This window comes from Prionailurus bengalensis, chromosome B4, assembly GCF_016509475.1.
Source record: "Prionailurus bengalensis isolate Pbe53 chromosome B4, Fcat_Pben_1.1_paternal_pri, whole genome shotgun sequence".
Lineage (NCBI taxonomy): Eukaryota > Metazoa > Chordata > Mammalia > Carnivora > Felidae > Prionailurus > Prionailurus bengalensis.
The window spans coordinates 41,183,982-41,200,213 of NC_057358.1; the positions used below are offsets into that span (position 1 = coordinate 41,183,982).

General features: G+C 52.8%; 1 protein-coding gene across 1 annotated transcript; it reads left to right on the forward strand.

Moving 5' to 3' along the window:
* The first annotated feature begins 848 nt into the window (after window positions 1-848).
* On the forward strand, window positions 849-16,056 carry PLEKHG6 (pleckstrin homology and RhoGEF domain containing G6). The gene is made up of 15 exons (XM_043564669.1): window positions 849-1,080; window positions 2,370-2,525; window positions 3,068-3,232; window positions 3,585-3,680; window positions 3,971-4,021; window positions 4,380-4,529; window positions 5,709-5,819; window positions 5,974-6,123; window positions 6,335-6,472; window positions 6,771-6,890; window positions 7,251-7,383; window positions 7,504-7,619; window positions 14,142-14,287; window positions 14,933-15,628; window positions 15,826-16,056. Exons 1-15 carry the CDS (start codon window positions 943-945, stop codon window positions 15,833-15,835), a joined length of 2,376 nt encoding a protein of 791 aa, XP_043420604.1. The 5' UTR covers window positions 849-942; the 3' UTR covers window positions 15,836-16,056.
* Window positions 16,057-16,232: the final 176 nt, after the last annotated feature.

Here is a 16,232-nt window from a genome sequence, read left to right on the forward strand (position 1 = left end):
GTGGTAGACAGTTGGAAGGGAGTAAATGTGGCTGTGTTCCACTAAAACTTTACTTAGGGACCTTGAGATTTGAGGGGGGTTTTTTTGGTTTTTTTTTTTAATTTTTTTTAACGTTTATTTATTTTTGAGACAGAGAGAGACAGAGCATGAGCAGGGGAGGGGCAGAGAGAGAGGGAGACACAGAATCTGAAACAGGCTCCAGGCTCCGAGCTGTCAGCACAGAGCCCGATGCGGGGCTTGAACTCACAGACCGCGAGATCATGACCTGAGCCGAAGTCGGATGCTTAACTGACTGAGCCACCCAGGTGCCCCTTGAGATTTGAGTTTTGTACACTTTTCATGTGTCCTGGAATATTATTCTTCTTTTGATTTTTCTTCCCGACCATTCAAACACGTGAAAAGCATTCTTAGCTTTCGGGCTGTACAAAAACAGTAGGCAGGTGGTTCAGTGTCCAGTGCCCCCCACCCCGTGTTCTCCCTGCAGCTCTTCCCCGGGCTGGGGGTGGGTGGCTAGGTGCAAAAGAAATACCCCCACTGGAAGGGGGCATCCAGGAAGCCTGGGGACCTGCCTATGGCTCTTGCTCCCAGCTACTCAGGACTGCAAGCATCCTTTGAGGCAGACGAGGGAGCCTGTACCCCAAATGTGCATACACGTGAGGAAGGAGGCATAGCTCCAAGGGGGCTTCCACCCAGCATGTGGGGTCCTACTCAACTCCACCATGTCACAGGCAGTTATGCCCCCACAATAAGTGACAAGCTCTTGTTCCTTCCTCCCCCACTCCATCATCTTTCCTTCTTCCGTCCCTTGGTCTCCAACCTGGAGCCACCCACTGATCAAGGCTGGCCCTTCCACTTCTCTATTTTCTCTGTGCAGCCTCAGGGGACCCTTTTCTCCTGGACATTGAAGCTATGACCCTTCCGAGGTGACCCAGGAGAGAAAAGATGCAGACCTTTGCTCTTCCAGATGATGGTCCCCTCCAAGGACTTGTGGCCTCCCGTATTGAGACTTATGGGGGCCGGCATCGGGCCACCACCCAGAATCCTGCTGGCAGTCTCTATCCCCGAGGAGGGCCTGTGCTGGTGAGTCCAGGCTGCCCCCAAAATGACCTGGGTGGGGCAGAGGGAGGATACCAAGGCTGTCAGGTCTATCTTGCAGGTTTCTGGGCTGCTCTATTCCTGTCCCTCACCCCTACCTTCTTTCCTGGCTTGTGAGGGAGAGGAGGGCAGGGTTGGGCCAGACTCTCAGGACTCCACACCCATCCCAGGCAGATGCGGCAGGTGAGGCAGAGAGCCAGGAGAAGCCAGGTCCTCAGAAGAGGTGCTGTTAGACAGGTCTGAGGCATGGAGGTGAGGGGTGGGGGGTGGTGGAGAGTGGCATGTATCAACCCTTGGGGTTGGTACCTCCCAGACTCCCGCCTCTACCTGGGAGGAGCCTGTGGGCTCCCTGAGACCTGCTCCCTCTGAGTCAGCACTGAAGGAAGAGCAAAGGTTCTGGATGTCCCTACTCTGCAAGCGGGGAGGGGTGCGGAGGCCTGCCTGGGCTTCACCACTGCTCCGCCCTCCTGGCCTGCCTCAAATGCTGACCAAGAAAAGGGGTGTGGAGGCCAAGCAGTGTTTCCCTCAGCCTCCAAGCTACCCCGTCACCTTGAGAACAGTTCTGCTTCCAGCTGGGGTATCCCCTGTCTTACTGGAAGAGGATTTTGCCCTGGGAGACAAGGAGGACGGCTAGGGACTCTCCCAGGCTGAGGGCAGGAAGGGAGACTAGGAAGTACGCAGTGTTAGTCAGGCCACAGGCAGATCAAGGAATGTGACCAGGCCTGCCCCGGGGCGGGGGGAGGACGTGTGTGTGGCCGGCGTGTGGTCTCAATCTCTCATGTAGAAGGGCAGCCACTCCCAACTGGAAAGGACACAGGCTGCATGCCCCTGTGGGGGGAGGCCGCACCTGCATGCTCCCTCATCCCCACATGCAAGGAAAGCTGCGAGGGACCCAGAATGCACTGTGCAATGCAAGCCCGTGGTACAGGAAGCACGCCTGTGAGTGGGCAGATGCTGGGGGACACACACACCAGAGCCCAGGCGTGTAGGTGCCTGTGCGCCTGCTCTACAGTAGGCCCCCCACTTCTGCCCCTGGGCCCACTAGGGGAGCCAAGCTGGCATGCCCCTGCCCAGCTCCACTTGGCCTCCCTGGCAGCAGGTGCTGTGACTCAGGGCGGGAGTGGCTCACATCAAAATGGTTTGAGGGGAGAGGTGAGCCCGCCCTGCCTGCAGCGGTGAGGGACACCGTCTGGAGTCAAGCCCCCACTACCACTCTGGGACTTCTGGGAAAAGGGAGGCCCCTCTAAGAACTTACCCTACTCCTCCTCCTCCAGGATCCCAGTCGCCGACGCTTCCAAGACTACGTCCCCTTTGCCAAGGGTTCCGGCCAGGTCCGAGGCCTGTCTCCCCTGAAGTTGCGAGAGCCAGAGCATGAGAAGAGGCATGGAGGCCATTTGGGGGCTGGCCCACCACACTCCCCCAAACTCAAGGTGAGGGGCCCCTCTTCTCCCATTCCCATGCTCATAGCCAAGCCATGGGGTCCTCCGCAGATGGTCAGCTCCTCCAAGAAGCTGGATCTGGTTCTGTCTAGAGACCCTCTCAAGGATGCATCTCCAAACCATGCTGCCTCATAAAAATGTTCATTTTAGAGGCAAATGTCAAAATGTTGCCTGAGACCACGGGTTCCCTAGTCCTGTCTGGTCTCCGCCCAAAGGTCCCTCTAAAGGGTTCTGCCTCAGAAGGGCCCTACAAAGTATCTTTCTGGTCAGAGAGCCTAGGTCAGACTCCTCTGTCAGGCACCTTTCTGGAGACCAAGGTACGTCTCCATCCGTGTTTCAGTGATGCCCTTTCACCTGTAATCCCAGCCGGGGTCAACCCCTGTCCCCCAGGCCTCCGTGTCCCCACTCACAGACAGTGCTGCTTGCCACCTCCCATTCTCAGACACACACACACGCACATGCAGCCCTCCCCAGACCAGGGGTCTGGGTGCACAGGACATGGCCAGGACTGGTCCCCTTCTTGGCTCTCCCAGGAAGTCCCCAAGGCCCAACAACTGGAGATGAGGCTGCATACATTCAGCATGTTTGGGATGCCCCGCCTGCCCCCTGAGGACCGTCAGCACTGGGAGATAGGAGAGGGCACTGACAGTGGCCTGGTCATTGAGAAGTCCTGGAAGGAGCTGGTGCCTGGGCACAAGGTAGGCCTGGAACACAGTGTCGGTCCCTGTGGTGTCACAGACGCACACATATACCTCCCCTCTGCCCTGGAAGAGAGAAAGGCCTTGGGAAGTGGGATCACATGGGGAAAGCATTTGGAGACATCTCGTTCTGGGTTTAACTCCTAGTTCTGCCACTGACTAGTGAGACCTTGCTCAAGACTGTAAACCTCTCTGAGCCTCAGTTGGTTCATCTGTCAAATGGGGATAACATCATCTACACACTTGAGGATTAAAAGGTCATCTATGAAGTAGATCTAGTAGCATTGAACAGATGACAGCTGCTGTTCTTGTCATTATTCCCCCAACTGAGCCAGCACTGTCCCTACCCCAGGAGATGAGCCGGGAGCTTTGCCACCAACAGGAAGCACTGTGGGAGCTGCTGACCACCGAGCTGATCTATGTGCGGAAGCTCAAAATCATGACCGACGTGAGCTGCCCCCAGCTCTAGCCCAGGCCCCCACCTCAGCCACTTACCCATCTCCCTTGCATTGTCCCCCATTCCCCCAGGCCAAGAAGGGAGGACCATGGCAGGGGGTGGGAGGAAGGTAGGGGTGGGGGACAGGCAGCTGAGAGATCCCCCCCATTGGAGACCTCCCCGGGATCTTAGGAAGAAGGTTAGCAGTGGTAAATCTGGAGGTAGAGACACTTCAGAGGACTAGGCTGGGGTCCCAAAGGTAGAGGTCAGGTGCTGAGACCCTCATCTTTCCCTGCATCCAGCTCCTGGCTGCCGGCCTGCTGAACTTGCAGCGAGTGGGGCTCCTGACCGAGGTGAGTGGGTACTCTGGAGGACCCTCCACACCCCAAGCCCTGAGCCCGCAGAGTGGGAGTGGGCTTGCAGAGAGCCCCACGGGCTGCTGTCCAAATTCTCTGTTTTCTAGGACACCCCCTGCCCTCCCTGGTCCCCTTCCTGCTCTCGACCCCAAGCAGGCTGGCCTCTGCTCTTTTCCAGTGCTCAGCACAGCTGCGCCAATGTGCCAGAGAAATAGAAGGGAAAGCTCCAGCCCCTTCCATCTCTCAGCTCCCCTGCAAGTTTCATCCAAGCTTATGGTTCCTTGCCTGTCCACGGCCAGTGCTGCCTGACAGTGACCTGCCAAGGCTTGTGGCTAAGCTCTGCTCCCTCCTCCAGGTATCAGCTGAGACCCTGTTTGGAAATGTCCCCAGCCTGATTCGAGTCCACAAGAGATTTTGGGAGGAGGTGCTGGGGCCCACCCTGGGGGAGGCTCGAGCCTCAGGCCAGCCTCTGGACCCTGTCAGTCTACAAGACGGCTTCTTGACGGTGAGGCATGGCGAAGGGCCACGTGTGGCTGGGGCGGGCCTGGGAGAGCCCAGAGAGATCCTGTCTGCAGGATCAGCCTGTGCCACTCAAACCCTTCTGGGAGTTGGGGGAGTCTGAGGGCACGCCCCCACCCCCAGAATATCACCTCACCTCCTGCCCTTCATTCCACCGACACGACCTCTGTCCCAAAAGTTCTTTGGTCTTTTGGTGACTCTTTTGAAATGAAATGCAGCTATCTCAGAGAAGGGTTCCACTGAATCTCTTAACTATACAATCTTACTTCTTGGCCAGAAAGCCTCTGACAAACAGCTGCGAGAAGAATGGGGCCGAAGCAAGGCATCCCCTGGGCAACTGGCTGGGGGTGGGGGGTGGGGTGGGGTGGGTATAAAAGGCCACAGGGCACCCAGAGCATGGAGAAATGTAATAAGAAAGCAAGAGCCCTGGGGTGCCTGGGTGGCTCAGTCGGTTGAGTGTCCGACTTCGGCTCAGGTCATGATCTCACAGCTTGTGAGTTTGAGCCCCGTGTCGGGCTCTGTGCTGACAGCTCAGAGCCTGGAGTCTTTTTCAGATTCTGTGTTCTTCTCTTGCTGTGCCCCTCCCTCACTCATGCTCTGTCTCTCTTTCTTTCAAGAATAAATAAAACATTAAAAAAATTTAAAAAAAAGAAAGAAAGAAAGCAAGGGGCCTGGGGTCAGACTTTCTTCCATGGTGTTACCCAATCAAGAAAATGCGGGCCTTGCAGAGCCAGAATAGGGGACAGAGGTGGGGAGACAGTCTCCTGGGAGCCATTGGTACCCCCTTCCATAGGAATAGGGCTTCTGGGCAAGCCTCAGGTCACTACCCACTTCTGTGTGAAACGAGACCTGCTGTGTCCTGAAAACATTCCAGCTGAATTATTGATGACAGGAGAGTCCGTCCAGAGAAGCAGGGTACAGTAGGGGCTGTGCATGGGAGCTCAGAGAGTGGCCATGGGTCAGCCTCCTGGGATCTCAGTTTCTCCCTGGAACCCAGAGGGAGGGGCTGGCAGTCACGGGGGAGAGCGTCATGGAGGGTAGGGATTGGCACCAACTGGACTAAGGGTCGGTGGGAGGCTCTCTCCTCCGTGCTCCCTGTGTTCTGCAGCTGGAGCCTGTATTTCATGACCTTCTTCCTCCTGCCTGCCCGTATCTGTCCCCTCAGTTCAGCCAGCGGTTCCAGCCCTATGTCCAATACTGCCTGCAAGTGAAGCAGACCATGGCTTACGCCCAGGAACAGCAAGACAACAATCCTCTCTTCCATTCCTTTGTGCAGGTGGGAGAGAGGGCGCCTGGGAAGGGGGCTGGGGTGGACCTGAAACAACCAGATCATCCGGCATCTCCAGCTGGGTCCAAAGCTGAGTCCGGCGATAGAATGGGGCGGCAAGGGGCCTTCAGACTCCTGACCCCCTGCCCTCCTCTGCTGGCAGTGGTGTGAGAAGCACAAGCGCTCGGGGAGGCAGATGCTGGGCGACCTACTCATCAAGCCCCACCAGCGCATCACCAAGTACCCGCTGCTGCTCCAGGCTGTGCTTAAGAGGAGCCCTGAGGCACGTGCCCGGGAGGGCCTGAGCGCCATGGTATGTGGCGTGGCAGGGCCGTGCCTTGGGCGCTGGGGGCTGGTGTGTGGGAACTGATTTCCAGGAACTCTTAAGGCTCTTAAGGGTCTCTTTCCTCATACGTACGTGCCAGTGTGGCACCAACCAGCCGCCTGGGTTGTCATTGGTGGGGTGAGATGTACGGGGTAAGGAGGTGAGCTGTTCCTTCTTCCACACCCCGCCCGTCACCTAGATTGCCGCTGTGGAGTCATTCCTGCGATACGTCAATAAACAGGTGCGCCAAGGGGAAGAGCAGGAGAGCTTGGTGGCTGCAGCCCAACGCATTGGGCCCTACGAAGTGCTGGAGCCATCCAGTGAGGAGGTGGAGAAGGTGAGGGAGGGCAGGGGGAAGGGGGCTCAGCAAAACAAGGTCCCTGGGAAAGAAGATGAAGCAGAGGCCTGGAGGCTAAGGGGCAGAGGTGGCACAGAGGGCCCATGCCCACCATTCCTTCGCCATGAGGAGGGGCTGAGGGTCAGAGTTCTAAAGAGTGAAAAGGAATTACTGGCTGCTTCCTCTCCCTCCAAGAAGGCGAGGATGAGGGGAGAAGGTGCTGGTGATAGAACAAAGACCCATGGTGGCTGGGAGGGGGAGGGGGAGGCAGTGATCCTCTCCGCGCTGTGTCCCTCAGAACCTGCGTCCATTCTGCACCCTGGACCTGATGTCGCCCATGCTGGGGGTCGCTCCCGAGCACACCAGGCAGCTGCTGCTGGAGGGACCCGTGCGAGTGAAGGAGGGGCGAGAAGGGAAGGTGAGGGGCTACGGGGAAGACCGGAGAAGACGGCCGGTAGACTGAAGAGAAGGGAGGGGTGCCAGGACACAGGATAAGAGTCAGAAAAGCTGGAATTGGGCAAAGAGATGTTTGTGTGTCTGTGTGTGTTGAGAAGGGGACGTGCTGTGGCTCAGCTCTGATTGTCTGTACGCCCCTGAATCAGCCTGTAAGACAAGAGATGGAACCAAAGTGACACCCCTTCCAGCTCTAGTGTTCCACGGTTCTGTCCCTTGTGCACATGTGCACCCATGCACGCACACCATGCAGGAGCCCCAGTCCATGTGCCACCCTTCCCCTGCTCCAGCTGACCCTTGTCTCTCTCTGACACCTGCCTCCCAGCTGGATGTGCACCTGTTCCTCTTCTCTGATGTGCTGCTGGTGACCAAGCCCCAACGCAAGGCAGACAAAGCCAAGGTTATCCGTCCCCCACTCATGCTGGAGAAGCTTGTGTGCCGACCACTCCGAGACCCTAGTATGTCTCTCCTGAGGGGACACTTTCCTTCTCCTTTCCTCTTGGCAAGGGGAAGGAGCAGTCAGGATGGGGATCACATATGGTCTAGCCCTTGAGCAGACCTTCACCTCCTCTACCCAGACAGCTTCCTGGTGATCCATCTCACTGAATTCCAGTGCGTCTCCAGTGCCCTCGTTGTGCACTGTCCCAATGCTGCAGACCGTGCCCGGTGGCTAGAGAAGACCCAGAAGGCCCAGGTATGTGAAAGCCAGGAGTAGAGAGCGGGGAGGGGCCCTCGGAGGTCAGAAAAGGGAGCACAAGAGGGAGGGAGGAAGAGAAAGAGGCTGAGGTGGATGCAGGTTCAGTCTGGTTTGGGCCCTCAGGAGGGAGACACAGCCTTGACAAGAGCATGAGAGAAAGCCTTTGGCCAGCTACTGTGCCAGTCACTGGGAGAGCCCAAGACAGCGTCCCCTAAAGGCTTTTGTACCCTGAAACCATGATCTTCTGAACTTCATCTTCCGTTCAACATTAATGGAGCACTTGCTGGGTGCTAAGGAATCAGAAAAGAATAAAACACCACTCCCCTCCCCTCCCCCCCCCCCCCCCCGGAATATGCACTGCAGCCTAGCTGGACAAATTAGTGTACAAATAATAGAAACATAGAATGGAACTATGTTCCATTAGGGTACAAATTATATGAGTGTACAGATAATAGAAAACACAGAATGGAACTATGACCAAGAAGGGAGTAATTCATTCTGTCTGGTGTGTTGGTTGGGAAAGGGGACATTGCAGAGGGAGGTCTGCTGAGATACTTTCCCAGAGAGGCTATTGTCTGAGCCCTGTTTGGAGGGATATCTAGGAGTTCCTGAGGAGAACAAGGATGGGAAGGAAAGTTATTCCAGATGGAGAAGCAGATTGTGCAAATGTGGGAAACATGAAACTGTGTGTGTGTTGAGAAAACCACTGGCCTCATAGCTGATATTACCAGGACAGAGCAGGCATAGTGGCAGAGAGGCCAGGGGGTAGGTACTACCAGCTCATGTCTACTACTGGGTGCTATGCTAAGGAACTTGAACTTTGTCCTATCAATGACAAGGATCGAGAGAAGGTGTTTAACAGGGCAGATTCATGTGATAAAAGCTAGAGGAATTCAAAAGATCCAAATGGAGCTGTACTAGTTACCATAAACTTAATGGCTTAAAGCAACAGAAACATTGTCTCACCGTTCTGGAGGCCAGATGTTGGTCGCCTCTTCCAGCTTCTGGTAGCTTCTGGTGTTCCTTAGCTCATGACTGCCTCACTCCAGTCTCTGCCTCTGTCTTCATGTGGCCTTCCTCTCTGTCTCTGTGTACAAATCTCCCTTTCCTGTCTCTTATACAGACACCCTAAATCCAGGATAATCTCATCTTGAGATCCTTAACTGAAGATCTTTACACATCTCCAAAGACCCCTCTTCCAATAAGGTCACATTTACAGGTTCTGGGGGTGAGGACCTAGACATATCTTTCTGGAGCCTCTATTCAACCCACCATAGGAGCAGAATGGCCAAAAAGTAAAGATTTGAATTGGCCTTTTAAGGATAGGGAAGACCAGGAACAAAAGAATCAAGGGAGCAACTGGGTTGGATTATTTTGGGGACAGTAACCACATCTGTCTAAGTCTGAGCCAAGGGTTTATGTGAACAAGTGAGGAGAGGCCAGGTTTTACAGGACCCCAAAAGCTACAGAAGAGGGCAGACGGGACAAGGTTGAATTGAATTCGGTTGACAAGAGAGAGCCACCATAGATTCTTGAGCAAGGGAATGCCACGGTGAAATCAGTGTGTTCATCTTGAATTGATAGCTGGCAGCGTGATAGGTGGGCTGGAGGCAAGAGAGATTGGTGGCAGGAGATTTACTGTACTAGTTTGAGTGTGAAATATTGAGGTTTAGTGTCATATTCTTAGGGACATGTTGCAAAAAAGGGGGAAAAGTTGGAGGGGGGCAGGTTAGAGAAAGGAGCTAGAGAAGGAAGAGAAGCCTTGGGGAGACTGTGATTAAAAACCTATATTGAGGGGCACCTGGGTGGCTCAGTCGGTTAAGCATCCGACTTCAGCTCAGGTCACGATCTCGCGTTCCGTGAGTTCGAGCCCCGTGTCAGGCTCTGGGCTGATGGCTCAGAGCCTGGAGCCTGCTTCAGATTCTGTGTCTCCCTCTCTCTCTGCCCCTCCCCTGTTCATGCTCTGTCTCAAAAATAAATAAATGTTAAAAAAATTAAAAATAAAAAAATAAAAATAAATAAAAACCTATATTGAATGCAAGAAACTCCAGGTTCAGACACCAGTTCTACCTCTTCCTAGCTGGGTGACCTTAGGTGAGTTATGTGGTCTGCTGAGTTTCCATTTCTTCACCTGCAAAATGGACATAAAAAATGGCAGTCTTTGCCTCATAGAGAGGAGCCCAAAAAATCATTCTTTTTTTAAATATTTTTTTTTTACATTTTTATTTATTTTTGATAGACAATGAGAGACAGAGCACAAGCGGGGGAGGGGCAGAGAGAGAAGGAGACACAGAATCCGAAGCAGGCTCCAGGCTCGGAGCTGTCAGCACAGAGCCTGATGGCAGGGCTCAAACTCACCAACCGTGAGATCATGACCTGAGCCGAAGTTGGACACTTAACCAGTTGAGCCACCCAGGCGCCCCAAGAAGTCATTCTGATTAAGCAAGGCAGCATGCTACCAGCTCTAGGTAAATGCACCCGAATGCAGGTCACAGATTAGGGAGGACAAAGGATGATTTCCCCTTTGAAAGACAGCTTTGGCAGCCCCCTCTGTGTGAAATGAAATCAATACAAAGAGAGAAAACTGTTGGGTTGGTTGTTGCTTCCTGGGAGCGGTGGGTCTAGAGCAGTAGTAACTTTTAAACAGAAGCACTTTGAAAGTGATGTGGTGGGGGCTAGGCAAGTGGACATACCTTAGGGACTCTGGGAAGTGTAGAACACAGCCCTGGGGTTCAGGTGTGGACAAAGGATGAACTATGAAAGTTGCTAAGAGAGTAGACCTTAAAAGTTGTTAGTTAACACAAGAGGAAAAAAAATTTTTTGTGAAACGTATGGTGACAGATGTTAACTAGACTTACCAAGGTGATTATTTCATTATACAAATGTTGAATCATTACACTGCACACCTGAAGGTAGTATAACGTTATGTCAATTATACTTCAATTACCAAAAAAAAGGGCATTTTGAACAAAGCAACAAATCTTAATGTAGACTGTTTCTAAAGAATGCAACCTCATTATTTTTACAGTTAAAATCAAATTAGTGGTTCTCATAGAGCTTGCTTTAATGAATAGATAGTAATGATTTGTCCTTGGCACATTAGGTAATTAAGGCTTCTGGAACTTTTGAAAATGTGTGAAAATAGTCTTGCTCTTTAAATAATTTTAAGCATTCTTCCTGAAATCTTATCTATACTATCATATCATAATGTAGAGAGCTCATTTAAGAAAACAAAATCCAGAACTTAGTCTCTGTTTAAATAGTGTATTAAAAACCATGAATTAGGAGAATAGAAAGTAAATATGCGGATTTTGCCATTAAAAAAAAAGGCATGAAATAAGAATTAAAGACGGAACCTCAAGATCTTGTGTCTTACAACCCTGTAGGACTGCCACTTCCTTGAATACCTAAAACAAGCCACAGGGCTCCTCAAGGCACCAGGTGGGGGGCCCTCACAGGAGGCCCTTTCTTTCACCACCCCACTGTCAGAATTCTGTCTTCTTCCTTTGGTTCTCAGTCCCAAAATGACACCCCCCTCCTGCCTCCCTTTAGAACCCCCAAGGGACCACTACAAACTATTGGGATTTTATTCAAACTAATTTACCTCGGGCAGTCTCACTCCTGGCTAACAGAGGAAAGGAGGTCACTTCTGATACATAACTAAGCAGTGCACAAGCTCCCTGGCCTCCCTTAGCAAAACAAAGAACACTGAAACTGAAATTAGTTTGTCCTGCTATTGTTTCACACTGAATTCTTAAAGAAACTGCTCTCTATTGCCATCAGCCTTTGTAAACTGATAAAGGCAGTGGAATATCTATTGGTCCCCTTGATAGAGCAACCACCCAAGGGTGGGACTGTTGCTTTCTCCCCCTCACAGAAATGTAGATGTAGATTTATTCCCTGCAGCTCTAGCCAGGGCAGCTTAAACTTTTAGGGAAAAAAAAAAAATTAGCTTCTCTAGGGAAGACAGACTAAATCCTGGGAAATGCCCATGATTAGGGACTGGGAAGAGGAAAAAGGAACCAGTGACAGGAACAGAAAAAGCTGTCAGAGACAGAGGTCAAAAAATGAATGGCAGGAGGCTGAAGCAGGCTGCTCAGGTAATAGCCAGAGCCCAGCTCTCACCTGTTATCTGTGTTCTTGCAGGGGTTATGTCATCTCTCCAAGCCCAGTCCCCATCTGGGGAATTGCAGTGATAGTGGGCACAATCATGCAGGAGAGATGGGACAATTATTGTTGCTGCTTGGCATGAGGCCCAGCACTTAATGGGCGCTCCATAAATGTTTGTAATTATCATTAGAAGAAGGAGGTGGTCAGTGGCGCCTGGGCGGGGCTAGGTGCTGACTAGGGAAAGGCCTCACAGCTGCTCAGAGTTCGTGGGCACTTTGAGAGAATTGTGTTAGTCCACTTGGGGAACTTTGGGAGGAGCAGATGAATCTAGGAGCAACCCCAGAGGCAGTGGGGAGAAGAGGTGTTTCCTCTCAAAGCTTATGTCTTCCACCAGGGCAAAGAAAGAAGAATCATGCTGGGGGAGCCCTCCCTTCCTCTTCTCAGCTTTGTAGAGGAGCCACATTTTGGCTCAGGCACCGATTTCCTCTTCCCTTCCCAACTTGATTCTCCTCTTACCCAAGCTGAGAAGATCCTCCCAGGGTTGCTGGAGAAGCTGTGGGGTGTCTGGGGGGGACCTCAAACAGCCCCATTCCCTGATGCCTCAGGTCCCCTCCCTCCCTGCTTTTTCCTAGGGTTGGGCCAAGGGCAACTGCCAGAGGCACGTTTAGTGGAGATACTTGTATTAGATGTTCCTTACAAACCCCACCCCTTCCTCCCAGTTCTTTCCTTCCCCACACCATCCTATCCTGGACTTCCCAAACACTCCATTGAACTTGGGTCATGTGGAGCCAAGGGCAGGTCATCTCAGCCCAACAAGCAGGCTGCTCCACTCCACCCTGGCCCCAAGAACAACCCCACCCAGCATCCTTGCTTCTTGTTCCGTCCCACATTGGAGATGAGGGAGGAGGTCACAGGACCTGGCCCTGGTGTGCTGGTTCTCTGCACCCAGGTACCATCATCCCTTGCTTTGACCAACTGACTAGTCTTATGAGACTGCTAAGAATCTTTGCACTGCTTTGTCACTCACAGGACTGAGGGACTGGAGAACCAGAGAAAGGAAACTTGCAATATAAACCTGATGTCATTTTCCTATCCCTGTTCATCCATTTCTCCAACATGTCTATTGTCCTGACCCAGCTACCCCCGTGTTTCTGGAGAGGCTTTGGGAAGGTCCAGGTGTCCAAGAGTTGCTGGTTCAGATACCTAAGCTGGAGAGATAATCAAAATATTTAACCACCAGTATGGCATGGCCATCATCCAATTAGAGTGGAGCATCTTGGGAGCTTGGGAGTGTGCTAGAGGTCCCCTGCTGTGCCACATATTATCACTGGATCTTGAAGGATGGGGTTACCAGTCCTAGGGAAAGGAGGCAGGAGGCTTGGACAGCAGCCCTTTGTTTACCAGCATGGAAGTACTCCAATATTTTAACAATGATATGGCCATACCAGTGAGTACTGATACCAGCACTGCCCGCAGCTGCCACCAGGACCTCCCTTTGCCCAGCCTGTGCCTTCAACCTGTCTGTGGGTTCTGCTGCCTTCCCTCCCCCTCCCCAAGCAAATGTCCTTTAGCAACTCTGCCCTTTAAGGCTGCCCTTGAAAGTCAATGTAGTTCCTGAACCAGGACTCAAAGAGAAGGCCCAGTCCCAGTTCTGCTTCTCTTCTCATGGGACTTGAGCAAGTCCCTTTGTCTCTCTAAGTCTTGTTTTCTCATCTGTAAAATGGGCTAATATCCATGCTTTCCAACCTACAGGGTGATAGTGTGTATCAAATGATCACATGCATGTGGAGGTGCCCTGTAAGGTGCTTCTCAGATGTCACTATTTTGTTCTGAGGGCACCTGTGTGAAAACTTTGAGGGAAGAAGACAGAAAATACAGTGTATCCTCCTCCATTCCTCTTGGGACGGTCTTGCTTTCATCTCTGAAGGACAGCAGAGGACAAAGCCTGACCCTGCCACCCTGGCAGCAGGAGAAGGAGTAATTTGAGGGCCCACCACCATTTAGAACACTTATACCACCATCACCATATATCAGGGAGGGCTCCCTGAAGGAGGGAAGAGATTGGATAGAGGGCTTAACAAGGAGGCATAAGAAGCAGGAAGAACCGCACAAGCAGGAAAGGGGGTCTTCTGTACACCTCACCCACCCCCAGAGCCAGTTGGAGGGTTCAATTCCTGGCGCCATCCCACTCTCTTTTGCCCCATGACCTTGGCAGTTACTTATCCCGAGTCTCCATTTTTCCCTAGTAAAGTAAGAGTAACAAATAATATCTGCCTCATAGCCTTCATAATATAGTCATAATCTGTGAAGATTAAATGAAATAATATGTATGTAAAGCACTTAGCACATGGGTGACGTACAGCAAGTCTCAATAAATGAGAGCTCTTAATGAAAGTATGCCCACCCCAGATCACCCTGCAAAAGCTGAAGACAGAGGAGTATGTCCAACAGAAGAGGGAGCTCCTAGCTCTCTATCGGAACCAGGACCGGGAGGCCCCACACACCAGGCCCTCCTCACCTTCCCCGGAGGACTCTCAGAGCAGTGCAGAAGGGAGGTAAGACCCACAGGGACCACAAGTCTCTCAAAGTAGGGGGACTGCAGGCAGGGAGAGAGGGGAGAGGAACCCACACAGCAGAGAAGTGGCAACACAGCTTCTGGGGACATTGGAAATAGAGGAACCCAGGCTACGGGTTAGAGTGGAGCAGGTTGGCACTAGTCAACAGTTTCCAGGGTGACAGAAACAGACACAAGAGACGCAAGCTCCTTGAGAGGAGCAGGCTCCCCAGGCCAGGGATGGAGAGTGAGAGCCAGTATGGGATTTGCAGAATGTTGCAGCTGCAAGGATCCAGAGAGGGCGAGAGGTTCGTTCACAGGAACACATCTGTTCAGCAGCATGGTTAAGGAGAAGAAAGATCCATCACTGGGTGATTGCCTCAGGGGAGTTCAGGAACCCTTCAGCAGATAGCTGAGCACCTGCTTGGTACAAGGTCCTGAGCCAGGTGCTGTGGCTAAAATACCTTAGAGGAGCTTACAGTCTAGCCAGCAAGATGAGAAAATAATCGTGCAGTGTAAAGGTGGTACCGAAGTAAATTTGGAGGAGGGGCTGTTTCTGGATAGGAAGATCAAGGGAAAATTCCTGGACTTGAACTTGACCCCTCTGCACCCGACTCTGACCATTTACTCTTCCTATAAATTGTAGGACTCCAGAGTTCTCAACCGTCATCCCCCAGCTGGTGGTGACAGAAGACGTGGATGAAGAGCCTCTGTTGGTACCAGATGATACTTCAGACTCTGGCTATGGGACCCTGATCCCAGGCTCCCCCAAGGGGCCCCATTCTGTGAGCCGTCTACGCCCACAGGCCCTTCGGCGTGACCCTCGTCTCACCTTCTCCACCCTGGACCTCCGAGATGTTCCTTTGCGCCCTCAACCTCCCAACCCCCAAGCCCCCCAACGCCAAAGCGCCCCTGAACTGCCAGGGGAAAGTATCCGAAGAGGAAGCAGCCTTCCCAGGCGAGATCCACCAACCTGGTCTGAAGAAGAAGACGGGACCTCAGTAGATGGGAATGTGGTAGCAGAAACGCTGCATAGGGCCCGACTTCGGAGACAGCTCCCCCCATCCCCAACCCACACTGACTCTGCTGGGGAAAGCCCCTGGGAGTCCTCAGGGGATGAAGAAGAAGGGCCCCTCTTCCTGAGACCTGACTGCACCCCCTCCCCTCGCCCTCTCCGGGCTGAGGACATGCTCAGAGAGATCCGGGAAGAACTGGCCAGCCAGAGAATTGAGGGCATCCCCGAGCCTCGGAGGAACAACAGGCCTCAGAAGCTGACCCGGGTCCAACTGCGGAGAATGCGTGGGCCCCACATCATTCAGCTGGACACCCCCCTGTCCACATCGTAAGTGCTGAAGGGAAGGTGGCCTGGGAGGGGGTGGAGAAGCCAGTATGGAGTGAGAGGGGTACCAAAGATGTCAGTGGGGACAGAGTATAGAAGGAGGGCAATACCGGAGCAGGGGCCATGGCAAGGAAGGGTACTTAGCCTCACTCTTCACCCCACATCTGACTTTGCCTAACACCCACCTCCTTTCTTTTCAGAGAGGTGTGAGGAACACTCAGGACCTTTGGCATTTCTCCCGGAGGAAATCTCTCCCCACGAGTGCTGGTCACCACCCCACCCCTGGACTCTACCTCAAGGACCACACTTCCCAATAAGAAGCCTGGCCCGGCACCATGCCCTTCCTGCTCTGAGGGCTTTGGGATCAAGTGCTGTACATTTTTGTACCATAGACATACCAGAGCCCCACATAAAGTTGTACATAAAAATGACCGCCTGGTCATTACTAGATAAGGGTGGGAAGAAAGAGAACCTGATGAGGAAGGGGTCAGAGAGTGAGCACAGGCTGCTCCTTTGTCAGCTGGTATCATGGTGGTGGGGTACCTGGCCCAAGCTCAGGGCTTTTCCCAGCCCACCCCCATCAGGATCGCAGTCTCTGCCCCAGCCT

Coding starts and splice junctions, on each gene's coding strand:
- PLEKHG6 (XM_043564669.1), top strand. CDS start 943: ATGCAGACCTTTGCTCTTCCAGATGATGGTCCCCTCCAAGGACTTGTG. Junction 3,233..3,584: donor AGCTGGTGCCTGGGCACAAG/GTAGGCCTGGAA, acceptor TCCCTACCCCAG/GAGATGAGCCGGGAGCTTTG. Junction 14,288..14,932: donor CAGAGCAGTGCAGAAGGGAG/GTAAGACCCACA, acceptor TATAAATTGTAG/GACTCCAGAGTTCTCAACCG.